Source organism: Euprymna scolopes, chromosome 25 (assembly GCF_053919585.1).
Source record: "Euprymna scolopes isolate OS-2025 chromosome 25, ASM5391958v1, whole genome shotgun sequence".
Classification (NCBI taxonomy): Eukaryota; Metazoa; Mollusca; class Cephalopoda; order Sepiida; family Sepiolidae; genus Euprymna; species Euprymna scolopes.
In genome coordinates, this window is record NC_136506.1 from 31,454,880 (window position 1) to 31,480,216 (window position 25,337).

Sequence of the window (25,337 nt, forward strand, 5' to 3'; positions counted from 1 at the left end):
ATTAATCGGAAGATCTGGGGATATCGGAAAAATTGATGCCTATTTTCCAATGCCAAAACGATTCTTTTAATTGTCCTTTTTTATTTGATTTTGTTTAAAGTAAAATCTTCCGTTGCTAGTAATATTGATAAATTAGTAAATATTCATTGATTTTAAAATACAAGTAAAGCTAAAATCGATAGATCATCCTCCATAAGTGTATTTTGACATTTAGGAAACTATTTTCATATTTAACATATGTTTTTACGAAAATCAGGGAAAATAACAATCTTATAGTTTAATAATTAGAGATTTATAAAGAATTGAAATCGCTAACTTAGTTCAGAATCGGCAATTGTATCGGAATCGGGGGGGGGGGTATTGGAATCGTCCCATCACTAATATATATAATTATAAAATGCTGGTTTGGGTTCTCACTAATTCTGCATTTTTGAGGATGGAGAAGACCGACAAAGTTTATTGATTTGAGCTGTGTGTCTTGGTGTCAGTAGAAATTTAAAATTAACAAAATTTTAATAGATGTTATTTCTTTAACAATACAAAGCTATGCAAATGATTGTCATTTTAATAAAATTTTGTAGCCTTATATGTCATGTATAAATAGTATTGTATTATTTTAGAGGGTAAAACAAAACTATCACAGTATCAAACCTTTTGTTCAAGAACAGTTATTACAAAAGATTATTTCCTCATTACGTGAAGCTAAAAAAATTTGGCTTTTTTTTTCCTTCAGAAAAAATAATTAGCAAAATAAAACTATAGAATTGCTATAAATTGAAAACTTTGAAAATTACGAGGGGCATGAAATAAGTAATGCCCCTGACCCACTTCCCGTAGCAGTAGAGCAACGAAACTTGGCACAGTTATTAGTCTTTCTCTACATAGGAACCACCCAGAGTTATGCATTTCTCCCATCGTTTGATGCAGCTCTGGAGACCGTTTTTGTAGAACACCCCAGTCAACTCTGTTAATATGTACATTAGAAATCCATCTGTTATTGGTCTGCCTTTCCAGAAAGGCCAAATTCAGAGTTGAATTTTCACTCGCATTATGCTACAAACTGTTTTAAACTCAACCCTTGATTATCCAATCATTTAAAAAGGTTGTTTTACAAACCTCCCGTTAATAGCTTACCAAATCTAATCAGAAATTATATTTCCTAAGATACTTGAATAAATATGTTTTTATTAAAAGCTGCACATGGGGTTTGTGTTTGAGCTTTAATATTTATAAAAAATTTTACTTAATTTTCAAGTTATAAATAAAATAGAAATTAAAATATATATATCTAATGGAAATTGTCTGTTTGTATATTGCCCTACCAAACTACTTTGTCAATTTTCGGTCTACAGACTCGAGATTTGACATAAGGGGTATTGAGATTTGAGAAAATCTTTTTAATCGGTTTTTGGCTAGAAGTTTGGCTGTCAAGGGGTCAAACTCAACAATTTGACCTTTGAAAACTCTATCAAACTCCTCTGCCAATTTTGGGTCTAAATATTTGAAATTTTAGATGTAGGTTACTTGGACATGGATCAAACTTTTTAACTTGATTTGAACTCAAAACAAATGTTAAGGGGTCAAAATTAGTGTCAAAGTTAAAAGATTTGACCACTGCAGTCTCTACCAAATTACTCGGCCAATTTTTGGTCTAAACATTTGAAATTTTACATAAAGGGTATTCAGACATGCAGTAAGCTTTTTAATAAGATTTTGGGCGAAAATTTGGCTGCTAAGAGGTCAAAGTTGAAAGAGTTGACCATTACAGATTCTACCAAACTCCTCTGCCAGTTTTTGGTCTAAACACTTGAAATTTTAGATGTAGGTTACCTGGACATGAGTCAAACTTTTTAATATATATACATAAGCACATAAAGTTATGAACAATACATAGGGCTAGAGCAGAAGTGCACAGGAGTCCTTATTGATTTGGGTGTGTTCTGAGGAGTTCTGAGGACTATAAATTTACTCAATTTATTTCAATGCCACTTTACTTATGTCCTAACAAACTCAATTGATACTAAATACATTGTTAGACCCCACCCTCAAAATTTTATATCATGAAATGTAAAACTTAAGAGGAAAAGTAATATGGTATTATGGGCTGGACACAAAAATACATTGGATTCTTGGGTCTTTGTGTGCGAGTCAAAGAGAGGAGATGGTTGTGAGATTTGAAAACCTGATACTAAACTGTTTGGGACTTTATTTTTTACCCTACCCTTTGAAACATAACTACAGTTTGTTATGCAACAATTAAAAAAAAAATTTAATCTTCAATTTATTTATCATGTATATTAACTATAATAATATAATCTATTATGTAAAGAAAAGTCTGATATTTTCACCATGTGTCTGTCCAACAAGATGTCAGAAACTTAGATATTTTTGCAGACCTTACATCATTGAATCCAGTGTAGACTCGAGCTGGTTATATATAGAAAATTACTTTAAAGTTCATACACTTAAAAGCAAGTGTGTTAAAAATTTTAAATCCAAGAAGAGAAAATACCTCCCTCTCCTAAACATTCTAAATAGAATTTTTTTTCTTTTTTTTTTTTACTTAGGCCGGATTCGTCACCATCAGTGACATATAATAATTTTAAAAGAAACATGTTATGCACACTTAAACATTTTTTTTTTTTTTTTTTTAAACTATTACGTTTTCTTTTCCAACAGTCTGGATAAAGCAGGTAGCTGGGTTAGTTTTTAATAAGTATGTATAAAACATACCTTGGTGATTTAAATTGAAAAGCAACAATAACATTCTGGTACGTGTAAGAATAGGTGACCAAAGAATTTCAATATTATTGAGGCAGTTCCAAGTATTAAGGGAGAATCCAGAGTTAATACTGGAAATGGCTGAAGCAGTTTACGATGTAAAAGTTGCACTGGAAAAATGGTGGGATTCTTCTATCGATCCAGTAGATATCTCACTGCTGATGCAATTCTCTATCTATATAAGAGCCAGGTATGTCCAAGGGTGGAGTACTGTTGCCACATCTGGGTAGAAGTTGCTAGAAAGGACTTATCCTGCCTTAATAGAGTTCAAAATAGACTTCGTAGCCTCGTAGGGGATATCCTTTTCTCTTACCTGCAACTTTTTTCTCATAGAAGAGATGTTGCGAGTTTGTCTCTGCTTTATCATTATTTTCATGGCAAGTGTTCGACTGAGCTCCAATTTATGGTCTCCCCCCTCACCAAACTTTCACAAGAAACACCCGTCTAGCAGAAAACACTATCAACAATTTCCCCCACTCTTTATCTGTGCCTAAACCTAAACATAGATTCCATGAACAAAGCTTCTTTCTTAGAACTGCACACCTATGGAATTGTCTTCCGTTTTCCTGCTTTCCAGCTGACTACAATATGGTTATCTTCAAGCCTAACGTAAACAAGTTATATGCTGTAAAAAAAAATGAATTCCATTTGATCACGTATTGAATGGATAGAGCACAGATATCTCTTATTTAAATATACAGCATAATCACATTGGCACACTAAATCAATGTTCCATATAAGCTAACAAATTTACCGAATTTCTATTACTAACAATTACTATATTGTCCAATTTCTACTGGGCACTCTTTAACCCTTATCCTCGAGTGGCCTCTTGGCCTTGATAGGTGGTGATGCCTATGTAAAAAAACAAAGTTGTAAAACGACAGAAGGCACAGGGCATGTGGAGGCTTAAAGGTAGAATTAGGGGTGAGTTAAGTTAGAGTGAAAAAAACTAAACAATTATAAACTACTTCAGTCATTTACAAGACTGACTCGGGATTCTTTGCCAATATTCAAAACTGACTGGTATATACTGAACTCCTCTGTATTATGTTAAAATTACTATATTACAGACGAATGGACAATGATGAATTTACAGGTCTACCCTCCTTTTCATTACAAGTACCAACCTTTTAATAGTAGTTCTACAGATCTAAAACATGGTTTGTGATCTTTGATGACTATAAATAGAATTCTGCACAAGAACAGTCTTGCTATTGTAACTAATGTTACAACGTACGATTTTACAGCAGTTTCTTTTCATTAATCCTTTGCTTTTTCTATAATCTTGAGTATTGAAAAAAAATTGGGTTAAAACATGTTAAACATGTTAAAACCATAAAAGAGAAATTCTTAAAATATGTTGCACCATGATTCCCTGGGGTTAGAAAAAGATCTCGAAAAATTTTCATGTAGCCATTTGTTGACTTAAACCCAATTACAGACACGCCACCAGTAGAGTAGCTGTTGCCATTGATTGAATAACTGTAAAAACTATAGATGCCAATTTTAGAAGTTTACTAAATAACACTCCTCACCAGTGTCTTTCTATATATAAAGTTAAATATGTGTATACATTTCTATGAATCAATCACTATGAATTCAGGAATAGACAACATGGTGAATAAAGTGTGCACATTTTTTTTTTTAAGGTAAACTTTACTTTTTAAATGATGTGCCCTTGAAACCGCACCATAACCCATTCCCCTAATTAAACTAGGGGAGATGATTACCTACCATAAATTACAATTAGTTATGCTGTAAAAAAAATGAATTAAATTTGATCACGTATTGAATGGATAGAGCACAGATATCTCTTATTTAAATATACAGCATAATCACATTGGCACACTAAATCAATGTTAAACCTGGCTAGTACCAGATGAGTGATATTTGGGAACACCAGGTGCTGTATGTAGGACGTCAACACCTTCCTGCAAGAACGGCAAAAGCCTAACATTGTCATCTTCCCTAACTGGGATATACATATAACTGGGAACTGTTTGTGAATTTGGTATTCCTTTGAAACTTCCTCCTTTAAAGGAAGCCAGTTCAATCCACATAGGGTGAATGTTATTGGCATATCTATCTGTAAATATGAAAATATGTATCTGAAAATGTTAAACATATTGTTAATAACTGTCTCGGAATGACTATTATAGTTTGTTCAATAAATAAGTTTTGAAATTTTAAAATAGTTTTACTTAAAATAATTTTCTCTCCCCCCCCCCCAAAAAAAAAGGAAGCTTTGGTAATTCATGGGAGTATGCTCTAATGACTACAGAACAGATATTACATAATCACTATTACCGAAAAAGAATACAAGCTCAAACATGCACATAAAAATGCCTTTTTATATATATAAAAAAAACACTAGCCTGGGTGCCCGGCATTGCCCGGGTGTTTGGAAATGTGTGTTAAGCCAAAAAAAAAAAAAAAAAAAAAAAATGAAGTTTTAAATTAAGGCTAGTTAATCGAAAAGAGGGGATGACTTTCAAAAATATTGGCGATAAAAGCGACCTATCCTTGTAGAAAAGTGCCCAGTTGAGGGTGAAGGAATTAATGTTTTTAGCCAATTTTTCGATATGTCGTCCGGTCGCATCTGGTAAAAATTTTAAGCAGACATACATACATACATTTAAACAAACTGGTGAGATTTATATTATTGATATTATAGATAATATATATAAATGAAGAAGAATAAAAGGAAGACAATATAAGAACATATACTAATGCATATAGATCTATTCGTTTATTCAATATGGATGTTACATCAATTAGGGTGTAGGATAAGTAAACTCTTATATAAGCCCCAAAAGCAATTTGTTTAGCTTTGCATTTTCCCCTTTTAAAGAATCTTATTCGTTTAACTCCCCTATTATGAACTTTGTTCACATATCTGGCGTAAGAGTGTTTGGATGTTAGGATGAACCTGACAAGAATCATTTAACTATATGTGTGTGTTTATTTGGAAATGGATGATGCCATAAAGAATGAATGGTGATGATGCGATAAAAGGGCAATTAGAAGTGGTAGAAAGGGACAAATTAAGTAATTTCTAACACTTGATTTTAATAAAAACAAGTGAAGCATGCATGGTCCCCTGTGAGTGCATAGTGAACGAGGCATAAAAAAAAATGATAAAGTTCAGTATTGTCCCCCCCCCTCTCGCTCCATTTAGCACCAAAAGTCCCCAGGGAACATCAAATCCTGGTGAAAATGAACAAACGGTGCAGTTTTAAGCCTTAACATATGTAAATATGCAAAAAAAGAAATGACTATCATTTGCCCCCCCCCCCCTCATTTAGCCCCAAAACTCCCCAAGGCCTTAACATTTAAATTTGAGTTCAGTACCATGCAAAACTGTTAAATAGACAAACACAGAAAATTTTGGACAAATATGGTAAAATAGTCTGAAAAATGGAGTGTTTTTTATTAGCCCCAAAAGAGCCCCTGGGGCACACCCAAGAGTTATTGCGAAGTATAGAAAAATTGCGGAGTATAAAAATTTTTTTTTATAGAAATCAGTTAATTACAACTTCTCAGAAAGTTTTATAAAAATCTAAGGCATCAATTAATTTTTTTTTTTAATAAGCACAAAAGTATAAATTTTAGCCATTTTAACCCGAAAGCCACCCCTATGGGAGCAACCAAAGTTTGCCCGGAAAATCGGTTCTGTTACTTTTTTACTCATATCCTGTTTAATGTTTGTGCAAAATTTCAAAAAATTCCAAGGCATACTTAATGAGGAAAGTGCGGACAGACGAATGGACAATGATGAATTTACAGGTCTACCCTCCTTTTGTCGCGGGAGGGGGGGGGGGGCGGGTGAACAAACATTTTTGAAATAAAAATGTATTTCAATAAGTACTATTTGCCTGCACATGAGAGGAAAGTTAAAAAAAAAAAAAAAAAAAAATTTTGTTTGACAAGAAAAATTAGATGCTGCAAAAATGGACATGGCATTGCCTCTGAGGATAGCTAGGAAGATGTGCTAAAACATCCAAGCAATCTTTCAACAAGTGCTTATCTGTCTAATATCGTGTATGAATCATGGAGTATCGAATATACTTGATGTGTTGACATGACGGACTGAAAAAATGGAACGGTCAGTTAGTGCATAATTGAGAGCAAAAGAAAGTGAGGGTGAAACGGTGAGAGAGATGTCATAAAGGATAAATGATTGCTATATGATGTCTTTTTTTTTTTTTTTTTTTTTTTTTTTTTTAATCCCTTTTCAATACTTTTATCATTTGGCCTTCTGTGCTGTTACCCAGTGTTCAGTGACAAGAGCTGCAGAGTTTTAGTAGTATACTAGAACTTCCGTTCTGGAAGGCTGCCTTTTTTTGTTAAAGATGAAAGCCAAGACTTTAAACGCTGGAAGTTGTAGAATTAGTCTGTCTCGTAAAATAATAACTCCTGTCTCCTTCCCCTCACATATGCACTGATGTCTTTTAATTTTGACTTCAAACTAATTGAATTTCTTTTTTATTTTTCTATGAGCAAAATGTAATATCTGTTCTATGGAGAGGTGGTCATTAGTAGGGCTGTGACAACAGAATATTTCCATTGTTTTGACTCTCGAGTATATATCAGTTAATATTTTATGTTTTTATATAGAGTGATGTTGTTCTCGGTTGATTAACTGTGTCAGATATATACTCGAGAGTCAAAACAATGAAAAGAATATTCTGTTGTCACCACCCTAGGCATTAGTTTTTAGGGTTATGTTCACCCCAGATTTTGGAGGTTTTATTTTGGAGTGTTTTTTAAGGAGAGAGATATTTTTAGGATTAGCCAGATTCAGAGAAAAAGATTTCCGGGTTTATAATCAAATGCGAGAAACACGAGAGACCTTGTAATAGGTTAAACAAAATAGTGAATTAAGAAGGCATATATTCTCGAGAGATAATTTATATACGTTTAAAATGGAAGGTTTACAGCAATAGAAAAACCTAGAATCTTCGTGAATAGTTTTAGAGTTCTTGTAAAAACAATAGATTCATTAACTGAGACATTAGAGGAAGTCTGGGTCGATTAATTAAGAGCTGTGAGTTTCAGGGGTTAGAAAAATTGTATTGAAAACTTTTTTGCTCATTTGAATAAATTATAATTCATTGAAAGTTGTTTTTAAGAATCAATGTTCTTTTGATTTTGTATTAGTAAAATATTTCAGTGAGAAGGATGGAAAATATTTCAATAAGGTTTAACAGATTGACAGACGATAATGTAAGGAGTTGTGTGTGTCTGTGTTCTTTAATGTTTGTGTAAGTAAATGGAAGGAAATATTGCAGAGATGAGCGCCCTGTAGACTCGTGTCAACTGGGTTCCACTGGTTTATTGAAGAAAAATCTGGCTTTTAAAGTGTTTCAGTAGCTCCCAGAAATACCGTTTCATATAAATTCAGAAAGTTTTTTTGATTGGTTCAAAATATAAATATTTGTTTTTATTCAGGATAGTGTATGTGCAGACGACATGTGTACAAACGCGTTTATGTATTTTGATTTTGTACATCGATGTGTTAACTTTTCTACAGTTCTGATATATACACTTCATCTTTTATGTCTTCAATAGATGAGGGAGAGAACAATCTTAACGGACAAATCTTTTTTGAGTTGTTGAATTTTCCTTAGATTAAAAACTTTGTCTAATTCTTCCCCCCGTGAGGAGCAAGTAAATAAGGACTAAAGATGAAAGTAAATTATGGCTAACATTCATTTAAAAAAAAAAAAAAAAAAAATTCTGTTTTTAGTGCTAATGTAATCCGCCCCTCACACACAGGGAGAGTGTGACCCCTACCCTCGTTAGGAAATTAGTGTTTCCTTCCCTTCAAGTTGAATTTAACTTTTTTGCCCCCATTGCCCACTCTCATTCCATCAACATATTTTCTGATTCTATTGCTCCACCATTTCGTGATAGCATACAGGCTCTTTCCTGTTTTCTGCCTTTTTTAATAGATGATGTCATCACTTTGTAACGTCATCCAGTGTGCACGTGGATAAACAAGATTACAAATACGCAAGATCCAGTTTTATTAATATATCGATAGATTACTATTTTATTTTAATATAAAAACTAGCGGGACCTGTGGAAATTCCACAGGGGACTCATTCATATGTAATATATTGATGTTGGCATTTTGGAGATGCTCTGATATTATAGCTTTTTTGTTAAAACTGGAGAAGTATTTATCTAAGCTAGCACGAATGCCCAGCAAAGCCCAGTCGTAAAGTATGCTTAAATATGACATTCTTGCAGATTTTGTATATATTATTATAGAGTTAATATATATATATATCCATATATGCATTAGTTTGAATTGAAACCGAAATAAAAATTTATGAAAAAAAATCTGTGTGTGTGTATATATATATATATATATATATATATATATATATATATATATATAACTTGAGTTCCTTCAGCTGTAACCAAAACTTATGAAGAATTCTTGGTAAAATTATTTATGACAAAAAATGGAAGTATATAACAATAAAACGGCCCAGATGTAAGCGTGACACAAAAAATAACATACACGCTATCGTATTAATATATAGATTATGTAAACTGTCCCCATTTACAAGGCTTAAAACTACTCACTCCAGTGTTCGCACAGACTTGAAAAGTCCTTGAATTTTGACTTTGAAAATATGAAAAATTTCTTGAAAATGTTTTGAAAAGGCCTTGCAAATTGCATTTTTATATCCAGTAAAAATATGTAAAAATATTAAAATAAAATCGAAATACTATTAAATTATTTTTTAAGTATTGATAAAAAGACTATTAAAATGATTAAAAAAAAAAAATATTGAAAATAAAATCGAAATACGTCGTTCTGAAATTGCATGGTAGCATTGCAGATACAAGAGTTATGTCCCTGTATCACAAAACTACCTTGGATAATTTATGATAATGGGACACAACAGACCTAGTTTTCAATTATCACAATTTTTTTTTTTTATTTCTCACGTTTTTGGGGGAGAGGGCGGAGATTCAAATTTCCCTTTATTTTGCTTTCATTTATGGGGTGGGGGGCACGGGGAAAAAAAAATTCCATGTGCTAACGGGACTATCCAATCGTGGACCCCCAACCCCAATAGTGATAACCGAAAATGAGTCCAGCCAGGCAAAAAAAAAAAAAAAAAAATGACGGCAGCCATTTTGGTTCGAAATTTAAAAGCCGTAAAGACTTAATATTTGAGATGATACCAAACGCATTTAAAACTACTAAAAAACACCAAAAAATGATACAGGTACGTTGAAAAGTAACTTATTGACTATGGTAACATTTATTTGTTGTATATTTGATTGTTTACCACTTTTTCGAATTGCTGTGAATTGTAAAATAAAAACAAATTTTGTTTTGAAAACTTGAATTTTATCTAGAGAAGGCTTTGAAAAAACTTTTGAAAAGTTTTTGAAAATGGACATTGAAAATCTGTACGAATCTTGTACTCAAATATAAAGGTTAATGAGATTGTTCATTGGATAATAAAAAATGCTGCGAAAATTGAAAATGATAGTTGAAATGAACAGAATTTGATTACCTAACATAATGGCTTGACAAGAATTTGTTAATATTAAACTTGAAAACGACCATGTTGTAGATAGCTGCGAATAAAATACAATATATACCTTGTTTTCTGAAATTTCGATTTCCAATTTAACCTTATTTAAATATTTGCTTTTTTTTCTGTGATTTTTGTTTTTTTGTTTTTTTGTATTTCACATAATTATTAAACATGAAATGATAAAATAATTATTTTCTACAAAACTTTTTTGCTACTTGTAAGTGCTTGTGTTAAGCTAATCCTCATATCTGATTATGGTTAGACTTTGAAGGCTACAGCTGCATTCATTTTAGCTGAACATTTAAGTTGATGACCTTGGTTCAATATCATTTCGCCATTTCATTATTATTCAGTTCATGTTGGAGTCTGCTTATATTGAGCTCAGAAACTTTGTTGATCTCTCTGACCTTTGACTCTTTTATTGGTGTCATTTAATCCTTTCATTATTGAAGCTAACATCAAATGCTGGATTTTGATCATCTTCCAAATTGTATAAGGTCATTTATCAATCACACACAAACTTGCTGAATAATTTTTGATTAGTTATTTTTGTTGATTTCATGTATCCAATTGTTATTCTCATCTTATCATTTTCAAAGTCTTTCGATGAGTGTACTCTATGACCTTCAAGTGCCTGTTGAGTCAGTAGACCAAATAATTGACCCTGACATCTTTGACTAGTAACAGCTTGTATGTAGGTTATGTTATGTGCATACTCGGGAGAGCATCACTTTTCTATGGAAATCGCTCCAGACAAGGCACAAAACCACTTGATGTAAAGAGCTTAAAAAAGAAACAAACACTTGAAGATCAAAAACTAATAAGCTAATGAGTGTTGACCCAGAAAATAGCAATCCTTTGACAGAAGAAGGTGAGGACTAAAGAATAAGGGAACCGAACGTTATCACGGTGGCGAAAGTAAACCTGATGCTCACTGAGAACAGAATTCTGCCAGCTGTCTTCAGCGGTCTTGTAGTTAAGTATTTAAATAAATTTTTATTATTATGACTTAACTAACGAGTTCTACCATATCAAGATGAAAAGCCACTCAAGGATATAGTTTCATGAGATGGATGTATTGTGAGTTGAATGATGAAGAATGCTATGGGAGGGGTTAAAATGATGAATGAAACGGACAAAATTTGATTAATTATAAGAACGGTTTATGACGAGTATTTATTGACATTAGATTTGAAGATGATTGTATTGTAGCATGCAGGGATGTAATCTTGTAATGCGTTCTACTGATGGGAATTTCTTTGAAAGAAACTCTGTTCATGGAAATCCCATTTTGATGTTAGGCACAAAGAGGAAGAAAGGAATTTTCTGAATTTTCACCCCTGCATCTGGCCTTTTTTGTATAAAACGAAATATAACCCATATTATGTAGATTTATATAAATAAATATGAGGATTTTTGTGGTGGTACCACGTCAATTATTGATGAACAACCATTGTGAAAACTAATTATGATGGAAAACTAGTTCATTGTTTGAATGAAAATGCCATTATATAAATTTTTGCCTAAAACTAACATTTGTTATTTTTGATAGAATGGGTACTTCAATGTAAATAATCTCTATTTATATATAGTTAAGTAAAGTTAAGTAAAGTTTTATGTTTTTCTCTCAAATTAATTAACTCATTATTATGCATTTTGGAACACGGTTGTTAGATTAAGTTTTAGTAATGTGAGCTTAATTTAGTTTAATTTTATTTCAGATATCTCTGATTTTTGTGAAATTTTAACAATCGGTATCAAACATCAGTTAACAAATATTGCTCAAATTTTACTGCCTTTTGAGGTATTTTAAAGAGTTTTAGGGAGCATAATATGGGAACAACCTCATTTGTTAAAATTTAGGTATTTTAGATTGGCATTAAATTTGATCCATAGTCATTAGACACCAATTAAGCGAGATTCCTTAAATTTAAATTTCTTAAGACCTCTTAAATTCCAGCCTTAAATTTTAGGCATTTTCTAGAATCCAAATCATATGGATTTAAATCCAAATTTGAATGATTCTAGACATGTTTAGCAGCATTATATGTAAATTTTAATCTTCAAAGAAGACCTGAAAGTGGCACAAAACTGTTCTGTTATGGGAATTGATTCAACCATCTTGGGACATTTCTATTTTTAGTTACAGTATAAATATTAGTTTATTCAAAAAACATTTTAAATTTCTGTATTGAGTTAGGCATTTTCCTCTCTTAGTTTTACAAGGATTTTTTTTTGATTTTCAATTATTCAAAATGTGTATTTTAATTATATTTTCTTCTTACCATATCAGAATGACTGAAAATGTAAACATTTTTTCATCATTAGTAATTAAGAGTAACTTCCTATTTATATATATTTAAAAGAATTTTGATCTTAAATCTTATCCTCTTCTGATTTTTTTATTTTTTTAATAATTCTTAAATATTTTGCATATTATCTCCATTAGTTATCAGTTTTCTTTTTTTTTTTTTTAACCTTATCTGCAGAAATTTAGTCACTGTGAATTGTATATTACAATTGAATTCTTTGATTGCAACAAAGAAAATGAGCATTGTTCACATTTGGTAACATTTTGTATTAGCAGTGTGTGTGTGTGTGTGTGTGTGTGTGTGTGTGTGAGAGAGAGAGAGAGGGGTTACTATGATTGAAGTAGATTGTCATATTTGACATTGAGAAAGGAAAATGCGTATTAACAACATTCTGTTATATGTTAATATAAAAGAAAAATAGGTTTAGCTTTGGTCCTATGCAGTTCTAGGAAGACCACCCTCTCAAACTCTGCCTTCTCCTTTTGAGAAGGAGTTAGTTTATTGCTACTCTCTTGAGGCGACCCTAATGGCAGGACTGCCCAGACATATTTTGCAGGCCAGAGTGCTCTTCCTCTAGGTGTTAGTTCTTCTAATCCCACTTTCTGACCCTTGTATCACATCATCCTGCTATGGGAGGGAGATAAATAACTTTAGTAGCTAGAATCAGATCTTTTTAAAATTTTATGAGTCTTTGTCAAACTATTAACTGAACACCAGGGTATAACGTTCGACCCAGACTTTGTATTTTGAAGTCTTCGAATATCAGACTCTATTGATTCTTTGGAGATTAAAAAATTCAACTCCAACTTCACAAACCATGCTCCGTACTTTTTTTTTTTTTTTTTTTTAATCATGCATCCTTTTAAAAAAAATTAAATTCTTTAGATTTTATTTGTTAAAAACAAAACTTTCAATTCACAAAACCTTAAAAAAAATGTTGCAGTCTTCTTTAAAACTAAAACACCATAATATATATATCAATTGTTCTTTTTGTGAAGGAAGATTGCTTAGGTTAGAGTCAAACATTTAGATTACTATAGCTTTGGTTGGGATGACCTAAGACAAAGCTAAACAAAAGGAAGGTTAGGAATTTTTTAGATGAGGATAGATAATTTATATTTAAATTATTCAGACTACTATTCTCACTTTGGTTGAGTATATCACAACGTTTCCACTCATAACTTGTCACCTTCTTTAGCTACATCTTTTTGAACTTTAGAACTTTCTACTCAAATTCTACAACCTGCACAGAATTTCAAACTGAACTCTTTATTTCCCCCACAAGGGTAAATAGTTCAGGTTCCACCAGCCATGACTTGTCTAATAACTAAAAATAAGACGCGATATGAGTATGGCAGTAATTTTTATTGAGATCAGCATATACAATCTCAACGACTTTTATCCAGCTGCCCATTTTTAACTTATGTGAAGCATAACATTCCTTTCTTCATTTTCAGATTTTTTTTTTTAATTTATGTAATTTTTTTATTTAAAAGTTAGTTTCGTTAGATTTATGTCTTCTTCCTAAGTAAATATTTTTTATCCATTAAATATTTCCGGTTTTATTTTTAATCTTTCTCTCTCGTATATATATATATATATATATATATATATATATATATATATATATATATATATTAAACATAATTTCCAGACTTTGTTGGGATAGAGAACAAATGATCTCATTTTACCAACTTAAACAATTTTAGATTGAATTATTAGAATTTTCGTAAAATTTTCTGTTAAAATTCAAGCATTTGGATCCATTGCTATTGAACCTTTTAAAAGGAGATTTGGTAAACACTTAAACATGGCAGTAGTAGAAGCCATTATAAAGGCTGGCAGTAATCATAGACACTGGAGAGATTTTCCATAAATTCATAATGGCAGATGTAAATTGTTTGTAGAATTGAAACCTCCCCTTACATTTACCTTTTCCTCTCATTTTTGGAAGATAACATATTTGAGTTATATTTTTATTTACAAACTGAAGATTTTTTCCTTGTGTGTGTGTGTGTGTGTGTGTGTGTATATATATATATATATATATATATATATTTAATTGTTGGATAATATATGATTTTCTTTGTTTTTAGAGTTCGCTTTGCTTAAGAGGATAGAACGTAAACGTTTTTCTGTTTTGAATGTATCCAGTTGATATATTGTTATCACGGCATGAAGACCGGATCAATAATAACCTGAACTGAAGAGACTGTTCTGCTACTACTGTTCACTTTGAAAGCTGAATCAGGTAGTGGTCAAGGGAGAGAAACGCCCTGGAACATGTGTAGCATTATCACATACAGATGTATTCTGCATTTCTATTTGCTGTACAGTTCAATTAATTTCTATCTAAGCTAAAAGTACAACATGCGTTTAAATATTCATGGTCTATTCAGATTGCTCTTAAGATGGGTTTTATTTTTATGTTTCTTCAAATTAACTGGCCGAGTAAGGTTTTCAGTTTTATCGGATAAATCAAATTTATTTATTTATTTTTTTTGTTTGAAAATAAAATTTTTAGTACTTTAAAAAAAATATTTTCTTTTTATAATTCTTAAAAAAAATTTTTCAAGCTAATATTTTCTCTTGCCTTTAATTTAGCTATGAAACTAATGTTCAAATGGTGCAACTTATTTTTAGCAAATTTCTTTTTCTAAACATTAAACAGTATCTGACGGAAAATTATTCGCTAAACGATAATTTTTAACAATTTTTATAAGTCCCCCTTACAAAGATTAAAATCAGATAAATATATGAATAAAACCTTTATTCTAATTTTTATCAAATTCACCAAACATTTTTTTTCTAGAAAATTATATAAAAAAGCTTAAGAGGTCTTAAAAAGAAATTCAGTGTTAAAATTTTGCATATTATCAATGTTAGTGCCTGGTTGTTGATCAATCCTAATCAATCTGTAATAAAAACCGCAGAACAGTCTGATACATCTCTGAATCCACCTGCTCCTGTCTTGCAGGTGTTGAAGAGTGGGGAGCCTACCCTGTACTGATATTCAAAAGAGCCCATAACCAGCAGTGTTGGTTTGTTCGATTAAACTATTTTGCAAAGTTCTTTTGATTCTACATTAATTTGTGATTTTGTCATTTAAGAAATAGTTGTTGATAAAAGGTTAATTTTAAAACTTCAATTTAAAGCTTTTCCAGCTCTACCAATTTCTTTCATGACTTTGTTCAATCAAGAATAGAATTTTCATTCAAACATTGACTGTAATGAAATGGATACTGACAGTGACTGATTAAAAAAAAAAAACATTCATGCAAAAATAATTTAACAAAAAAAAACAAAAAACTATCATTTTTGGAAAAAAGTTCAACAGAAGTTCAAGCTATTTTCTAAAAGTGAATTTGACTAAAATTAATTCTAAGCTCCACATAACGATTTTGTTTCATTGATATTATTGTTCTATTTGTTTGTATGTCAAAATCATTTTTCTTGAATTTTTAGTAAATGATTATTCAAAATTGTCATAAAAGTAAATAAGCAAAAAACAAATCATTCGCTTCTGACTTTATCAATTTGAAGTCATATTTGATTTTTTCCTTTAAATGTTAATTCAAGTTTAAGAAACACTTTTTTCCATTAGTTTAAAGGCTTCAAAAGTACTATGAAAATTGAAAGTGTCACAATATTGTAAATAAGTCAGTAATTTTAATCTTTTAATAGTTGGGGAAGGGAGGGGGGGTCGATCCTGCAAAATTTGAATGGAATTTGGAAGCATTTAAACTGTTAAAAAATTGATTTCTGGCTTTGGATTGGAAAGTTTTGGAAGCTGTTTTCATCCAATGATTTTAGAGATTTATCTTCAACAAAATCAGTTATTATTTTATAACAATTTGCTTGAATTAACGATTTAAGTTTGTGCTTAAAAATCTTATTCCAAAAATAATTATTGAGAGTTTACTGAAAAGTACAAATTAGTTATTAAGTATCTGAATTTTGTCTTAAAACTGAAATTACTTTACCACTGTTCAATGATATGCTCCAAAGGATGCGTGTTCAAGTAATTGTATACACTCGTTTTGGGATTATATGACTGAGTAGAGGTTGACGTAACATAAAACAAACAAAAAGATTTAGTGAGGCTTAAAATTGATCTCTGCCACTTTGTTTTTTAGCATGCAAAAGAACTATTAAATATCTTAATTTTTTTTTAGTGTGATGATATTTTGACAAAACCTGTTTCTTTGATCTCTTTTTCTCAGAAGACACCGGTCTTTTTAGAAAACACAGTACGGTGAGGAGGAGGAAGAAGAAGAAAAATAACGAACGTTTTTTTTTTTGTTTGTTTCTTTTATTCTGTTGACTTTAATTCCCTATTGTGCAAATGAAACGACCTTTTTTTATTTACTTAACACGGCTATCCATTCTCACTAACTATGTTACCCCCTCCCTCTTCCAGCTTTTTTTGTCTTTTCTTAGTTTTTCCAATTCAACACATTTGTTTTTGGATGAGAATTCGGAATATTTTTTTCTGCTCTGATCACTTTGCAAAAAAAAAACAAAAAAAAAAGAAGAAAAAAATGCTTATCCATCTTCTTGAACAATCTTGATCTTGAATGAAATATCTATATTTTTATAGATATTTTTTTATTTATTGAAAGTTATACTAAACAAAACCCCTCAAGCAATAAACGAATTTCTACATTAAAGGAAGGACAGAAACTATCAAAGGAAGTTTTATAATTGCCATTGCTTTATATTTCAATCTATATTAATCAAGTTATAAGACAATTCGATGTAGGTGTATATTTCGCTTGGCTATCTGACTGGCAATGAGACTATAAACTGAATTATATAGGGCTAACTTAGAGCAGATTCATTGTGATCCTATGCTGACCAAACACTGATTGGATCAAATCACTAATCAAATAGCGATAATGGATGTTAATCTTTCCTTTTTGATTATGTTGGGAGGGGGGGTAAATTGATTTAAGACGTCTTATTAACTTGGTGTAATAAGATGTTAATTTTTGGCGCATATGATTTTGCTGGTGTCTTATCTTCTCAGTGCTTGTGTACAGGAAGTAAAAGAAAACGGCAGGTTTTGTTTAAAATTTTGTTTATGGTTATGGTGCCAACATAATGGTAAACATTTGGTGCTCACAGGGTTAAAATGCTCCTTAAGTTGGAATGCTCTAAACTTTATATATATATATATATATATATATATATATATATATATATATATATGATTTTGTATATGTGTGTAGAATGGTCTCTACCAAACTACTGAGTTTTTAGTTTACAGATTTGAAACTTGCTATATTTGGACCTGTGGAACAAATTTGATTTGATTTTAACTGGTAAAAATAGATGCTATGGGGTCAAAATTGGAACTTTGCAGGTGTAAGTCTACTAAACCTGTATCTTCTATGCATACACAAATACATATCTCTATGTTTAGCAACGTTATTGTTAAAAATTTTATATCCATATGGACTTAGAACATTTAAGAGCTACATATTTTGGTTTCAATTCTAGCTGATGGTGCCCCAGTCTTTCTTTTAACTTTTGAAATCTACTGCTATATAGGTACAATATATTAATCTATAGAGAATTGGCTCTATAATAATAAATACAACATCTGTATTAATTGAAATCTAATATTTAGTCATTTTATAACCTGCTAGTAGTAAATAAAACTGAATCCGAGTACTGCTTGTACTCTAACTTCCACAAGACAACAAATTGAACCTGCAGAAACCTAAGGTCAACCAGCCTTTAATTGACTTAAACTTCAAAAGAACTAATGAACACAGTTTTCAACAGACATCGATTATTGCAATGTGGGGACAAGCTTACAATGGAAACTCACTAAGTGGCAAGCTACTTGAAATGATTGAATAGGCAAAATTTGCCGATTATTATTTGGCCCAAAATGTCATTGCTTGATTTGTAAAATGAATCTTCTGCATAGCAGGACATAACTTGCTCTGTTGTCTTGGATGTCTATTTATAACCATTTGTTGATGGTTGCCACACGCACTAAAACTATCCATAAAGGATGGAGGTTTTTGTCCAAGGTTGATTTCTCTATACAATAAATTGTATCGAGTGATGGAAGGTTGAAAGTTTATAAAAAGTCGATTAAAAATCTGAGTTTTAAAATCGAGTCATTGAGCTGTTGATTTGAATCAACTCAGATTTTTAATCACTCGGTACAATTTATTGTGTTTCACTTTTCATTCTCGCTCCTATTAGCTTTCACCTCATCAACTCCATGAATTTTACCTGAAGATGATTTGTAGTCGCATCAAAAGCGCTCATGATAACTATGGTACTTTAATTAATATTTTCGATTTTGATCAAAAAAAAAAAAAAATCACTAAAATCATTTTATTTGTTCAAATGGATGAAAAAATTAAAGTTTTAATCAATTTGAAGAATATATACTTAAGAAAAAAAGAAAAAATATTTTGGATTAACAAAAAAAAAAAAACCATTCATTCATGCTAGTCAGACAATCAGTTGGCTGATGCCTTTCTTGATTTCTTTTATTTAACCAATTTGCATGTGAATGATAGGCAATCGCAGGGAGGGGTGTATTCAAAATGTAACTTTTCTGTTTTCTTAGTTGGAACCCCATAAAAAAAAGGTTATACGGAAAATTGAAAAAAAAAAAAAAAAAAAATCATAAAGCAAATATGAGGGTCATTCCAAAGTTGCTTCCTATTTTTTAAAAATTTCTTTTTAACTCAAAGTTGAAGAGCTACAAAGACAGAAGTAGTACAATTAAAACGAGCAACCTTTTGTGCTCCAGAATTTATTTTTCTATGTAGTCGCCATTATTCTTAATACACTTTTGCCAGGAATTCAATGACACCTCTCTGCTTCTGACACAGGACCATGACAGGGAGTGCTTTTTTAGTCTCACACCATCAATATCTGCAACAGAGAGATGAAACTTTCAAGCCATGAATGCATAAGTTCAGTCATAATAACAATGCAATTTACAGTCCTCTATGATCCGATCAAGTGGAATAAAATTAAAAATAATAGGAGACATTACTTTTGGAATGGCCCTTATGTGTGTATGGATGTGTGTGTGTATGTATATATATATATATATATATATATATATATATTTATGAAAACTTTAATAATAACAAATATATATATATATATATATATATATATATATATATATATTTGTTATTATTGAAGTTCTCATAAAACATATGTAAATTCATGTCTTTTAATATTTATCATTCCTAAATTCGATTTAGAACTTAGTAATATATTTATTTTTCAAAGATTTATATCATTTAAATCGAATTTAAAAGATATTCAAAGACGTTTCCACAGGATTTTGAAAGCAAATGTGGATGAGTCAGCAATTGATTCAATCTCCCCACTCCATTGCTTTCATACTTAAATTTTAGCAAGTCAAAGTGACAAGATAAAAAAATCTTCCATAGAATTAAGAATCAATAGAATAATTTTAAATTGTAATTTTACAAATCGTGTGTTTGTGTCATGTCGTAATCACATTGACACACCAATTCTCATCAGATCACTCAAGTTAAGCAATGTTGAACCTGGCTAGTACTAAATGGGCGACTATTTGGGAATTTTAGGCACTGTATGTGCTGTCCGCTTATCTCTGCATTGTTTCCAGTTATCCTGAACTTCCTAACGCCGACTCAGGAGAGGTGTGGTTGGAGATTGCCCAACTCTTGCCACAAAAATTCCATGCACAAGCACCCTTACAGTGGGTCTTCATAGTCTGGCAAGATTGAAAGAAGCTACTATATATATATGACTACTTCATTTAATCACATAAATTAATATACGATACATAAATTTATGCATAAACTTTAAGTATTTACTTCAATAGTGCTCAATACGTAGGTAGAGCTAGGTAGTAAGTTATAAAATATATATGGCAATATATATTTGTATGGCAATTAAGCTACACAGAATATTCTGCATTTCATCGACGCTAAGATTCATCAGGCTTATGCCTGATGAATTCTAGCGTCGATGAAACGCGGAATATTCTGTGTAGCTTAATTGCCATATATATATTATATAATCAGAGAGAGAGAAAGATGCTTAGATGTATCTAAAATAAGGTATGTACATCCAACCTGCATATTTCCCAATGAAAACTGTTTCCCAATGAAAAATGTGACTGAACAAATCCTCACATAATAATGTGAGGATATGCCTAAATGTTATGATCAATATATTCATAAAGATTTCATCTTCTATTAAATGAAATAAAAATATATATTTTCCATGTGTGTGTGTTCAAGCTAATCTTGAAAATTGAATACATATGCATTAAAAAAAAATACCACAATGTGAATATTTACTTTTTTCATGTTAATTCAAAACGACTATATTTGTTCAAATGGATGGAAAAATTAAAGTTTTAATCAATTTAAAGAATATATACTTCAAAAAAAAAAAAAATCAATCATTCATACTAGTCAATCAGTTGGCTGATTGATGACTTTCTTGATTTCTTTTATTGAACCAATTTGCATGTGAATGAGAGGCAATCGCAGGGGGGGGGATGTATTCAAAATGTAACTTTTCTGTTTTCTTAGTCAGAACCCTATACAGTGTCTACTAGTAGTCCCTAAAAGAATGACATTAAAGTTTTCAGTGTATATTAAAGCCACGATTGATGATAGTAGTTTTAAAAAGCAATACAAGAAGCTGAACATCGGGTCAGGTCAAAGTTCACCCACATTTTTGTGTAATTACACATCAATATCATGGAAAAATATGTGGACAAATATATTTTCTAAAATGTAATAGTTCTGAAAAGAAAACATTTTGTTTCAATAAAAAAGTGGCATCCTTGGAAATAAATAAAAATCATTACTAACTCTCAACTACACGGTGTTGAAGAATTGTGTGATTTAACATAGATCATAGACTGAAAACCATGAAAAATAAAATCTAATTGTTAAAATGTAATTTTATAAAGAATTTTGGAAATGCAATGTCATGTTAATATTTTGTTTATGATGCAAGTCCTCGGACAATGGACAAATAGAAATTTGATAAACAACTAGTATAACACGGGCAATGCAATGAAATAGGGAAATGAGAAGACCGAATGAGTTGCATTAAACCAGGTAAAATTCAATTGTAAATGACACTAGTTTCGTGGTTGAAGGTTCAATCTTCAGCGCAGGCGGTACAAAGAATACAAATGCGAATTAAGACTTTTACCCGGTCATGGCTGATGGAACAAGAACATGCTACTCCTATGGATTAAATAAAGGGTTCCGTTCAAAAATACAATTAATCCAGAAACAGGAGGTTGTAACAATGAAAGCAAACCAACCAATAAGCTACAGACAACCTTTCAGATTTTATCACTCTTATTAATACTAGGCTGCACTACACTGGGTGATCAATAATGCTTTCTGATCAGGAAATATGTGATCATTTTTATGTTATATTTATATAGTAAAGTGAATCTCCACTGGAAATTTGGATTTGTTTTAAACTTTTTCACATATTTCTGAGGTGTTGATGTGAAATTACACACGAATAGAATTTCATTTTTATTTTTCTATTGATTGTGTAGGAGCAAAGGGTAAAATGTTAACACATATTTGTGGGGGGGAAAAAAAGAAGCAAAACAAAGCTGTTGTAAATTGCATGCTTTATATTTTTCTCCTATTCTATGGATTTCAATGGTTGTAGAAGTGCACCAGGTGTTATTGAATTTTCTGAACTTGTTTTTGTTTTTTAAAGATTTTTTTTTTTTTTTTTTTTTGTGAGAATGGTCGATTGAAGTTGTTTTCTTCCATGTTTTAAAAACCCGTTTTTATGTATTTTTTAATTAAAAAAAAAAAGTGATTCTTTTAAAGCAGTATTTTATCTTTGTTTATTTTAAATTTGTGTGCTTGTAAAGAGCTTGCTTTTTTTTTTGTACTTTGTTTTCTCAAATTCCATTTACCGTTAACAGTAAATCCGCATTCATAGGAAATGCTTTTCTATTATCTTTTCAAAGATTCTATAAAAAAATAACTCAACTGGAAGATATGAATTTTTCATCTAAGAAAATTGAGGCTTTGTTACCGATAAATTTTATGATATATACAGGATGCAAATGATATTTACAAAATTACTAAGCTAAAATAACGCCATAGTTTTATTTATTTTTATATTCGTTCAAACTTGAAGCATTTCATTTTTATAACTTATTCTGTTGATTGCATCTGATGAACCTGCTTTTTGGCTTTGATGACAGATTTGGAACTGGCCATAGGTCTCCAGACTTAGATCCACAAAGGCTCTGATAATCCTGGTCATTAGTTCATCAGGTTAAAGTTTGTGTTGCAGTGGCATCAGTTGGTGTCTAGTTCCACTGTGCCCTGTAAAAAAATTGAGATTGCAGTCAGATGAACTGAGAGGCCAGATATCAGGTGAAATGTGATCATTGAATTATTTCTGACTTGCATGCCTGCATCTTCTTGCTGTTATTATAACAAGGCATCGAGTTTTGCTGCGGCATGTGTAGCCTACCTGCAGCTTTCTGATTGAACGAGGATTTCATTACCCACTATTTTATTCAGTATGCAGATGTAACCATTGATGTTAATCTTGATGCCCTCAGGGAATAAGTGGTGGTTAGGGTTTCCTGAATGATTAACTTTAATGTTCTGCTAGATCTAAGGAAGTCTAGGATCTTATGTCCTTCTGGTAAGGTTTCCAAAGAAATCTATATGTCACATGCACAAATATAAAGTTCAAAATTGTCCATAATCAGTTGTTCCAAACAACAAAAAAAAAAACTGTTAAGTCATCATTCGTTTCATGAAGACAAAACTGACAAAGTAAAAAACAAAACAAAAAAAAAAAAAAACTAAAATCTGCATAAAATTAGCAATTGAAAATTACAAACAAATGACAACCACACGCTATAAATATCAACATTTCGTAAACTGTTACCATTTTAAGATAAAGTGATTAAAAATTAATGCCTTGTTTTTCTTGACAACATAAGTTTGATAATTACACATTTAATCTTATTCAATATTGAATTATTAAAATCAAAATTACAATAAAGCAAACTAAAATGAAAGTTTTAAAAATCTTATTTGGAGATTCACTATTATTCTGTTCACTCACACACAAAACTGACATTATTTACATAGCTAGTTTCCATCTCCCAGCATTGATCATGTAATCAGCATTCCTTTTTTTTTTTTACTGAACTGCTTGTTGAATTGGCACACCTGGCTTTTAACTTGTAAATTTAAGTTTAAAAATTACGAAAGAAAAAAATGTTGCAATTCTTTAATGTTTTTTTAAACTTTTGTATGTATAAAAATGTAAAATGATTTATGTATTTCTCAACATACTTGGGTTGCCAATTTTGATGTGATTTTTAAAAATTTTTTTATAAATGAGTTTGATTCAAAATGATAAAAAAAATTCAGTATTTGGATTCCTAGGACTACTGTTCTCATCTTGAGTGATTTTCACGTGTCGGTTGATATAACCTCTGACCTTCTTCAGGTGTATCTTCTCGAACTTGGGGAAATTTGGACGGAATTTCAAACAGAACCCTTTATTTACTTCACGGGGATAGCATGCTGTTGTTCCATCAGCCATGACTGGATAGAGGTCCTAAGTAATTCATAATTGTATTTTTCTGTTGCCCACACTGAGGATTGAACCTTCAACCTTTGAGAGAATATCACTTTTTGCAATTGATTTTTCCAAATACTCTAACCACTGCGCTATGGGGTCCCGTGGCACATGGTTAGAGTACTTGGAAAAATCAATTGTAAAAAGTGATATTCTCTTGAAGGTTCAGTCCTCAGTGTGGGCAACTGAAAACTACAATTGCGAATTACTTAGGACCTCTATCCAGTCATGGCTGACAGAACAAGAATATGCTACCCCCGTGAAGTAAATAAAGTGTTCCGCTCGAAATTTCGTCCAAATTTCAGAGTTCGACAAGATACACTTGAAGAAGGTTGGAGGTTATATCGACTGAAACATTGTGAAAATCACTCAAGATGAGAACAGTAGTCCGATGAATCCAAATAATATTAATAACCAATCCTTATCTCAAAAATTCAGAAACAAAATAAAAAAAGTTCAATTATTAAAACTAAATTTTAAAACATGTAGATTATATTTATTTTATCAAATATTGCCAAAGTTGAAAATGGAAAGAAGGATGATACAAAAACAAACAAAAACGAATTTGTAACCTTGAATTTTTATACCATAATCTAATTCATCGCATATTTTTTTTTTTTCTTTTTTTTTTAAGGAAAGAGTACATGCCAAAGATCCACCAAATGTCTACCTTAACAAACTACGGACATATTTGGATCCTCGGGCTAGTCGTAATCACAGAGTTCGAACGTTATATGTAAGTATTTCTTGAGTTTGGTGTTTTTTAATAAATTTTATTTGAATATTCCATTTGTACTTCAAACTTATTTGAACTAAAACTCATAACAATTTTTATGTTTCATTAAAAAATTTTTTTTGACTTAGTACTGACATTTCTCTCATTTTATTTGTTGCCATTTGTTCATTTCTCAACTGTTTTTTACCTTTTTTCAAAAAGGATTTTTTGTGGGGGTGGGTATATAAGATTACATTTATATTGTTCCACAACATCCAAGTTTTGATGAAGAAAAACAAAACTGACTTAATGTAG

At 31.0% G+C, this 25,337-nt stretch overlaps 1 protein-coding gene across 12 annotated transcripts in view; it reads left to right on the forward strand.

Annotated features, from left to right (window-relative positions):
* Nucleotides 1-25,337, forward strand: part of LOC145247315 (formin-like protein) — a 269,761-nt gene that overhangs the window by 89,075 nt on the left and 155,349 nt on the right. For all 12 annotated transcript variants that reach the window (XM_080108963.1, XM_080108959.1, XM_080108960.1 and 9 more), the window contains exon 3: nt 24,942-25,043. In XM_080108963.1, coding sequence (XP_079965089.1) covers nt 24,942-25,043 — 102 coding nt within the window. The remainder of the gene's footprint in view (nt 1-24,941; nt 25,044-25,337) is intronic.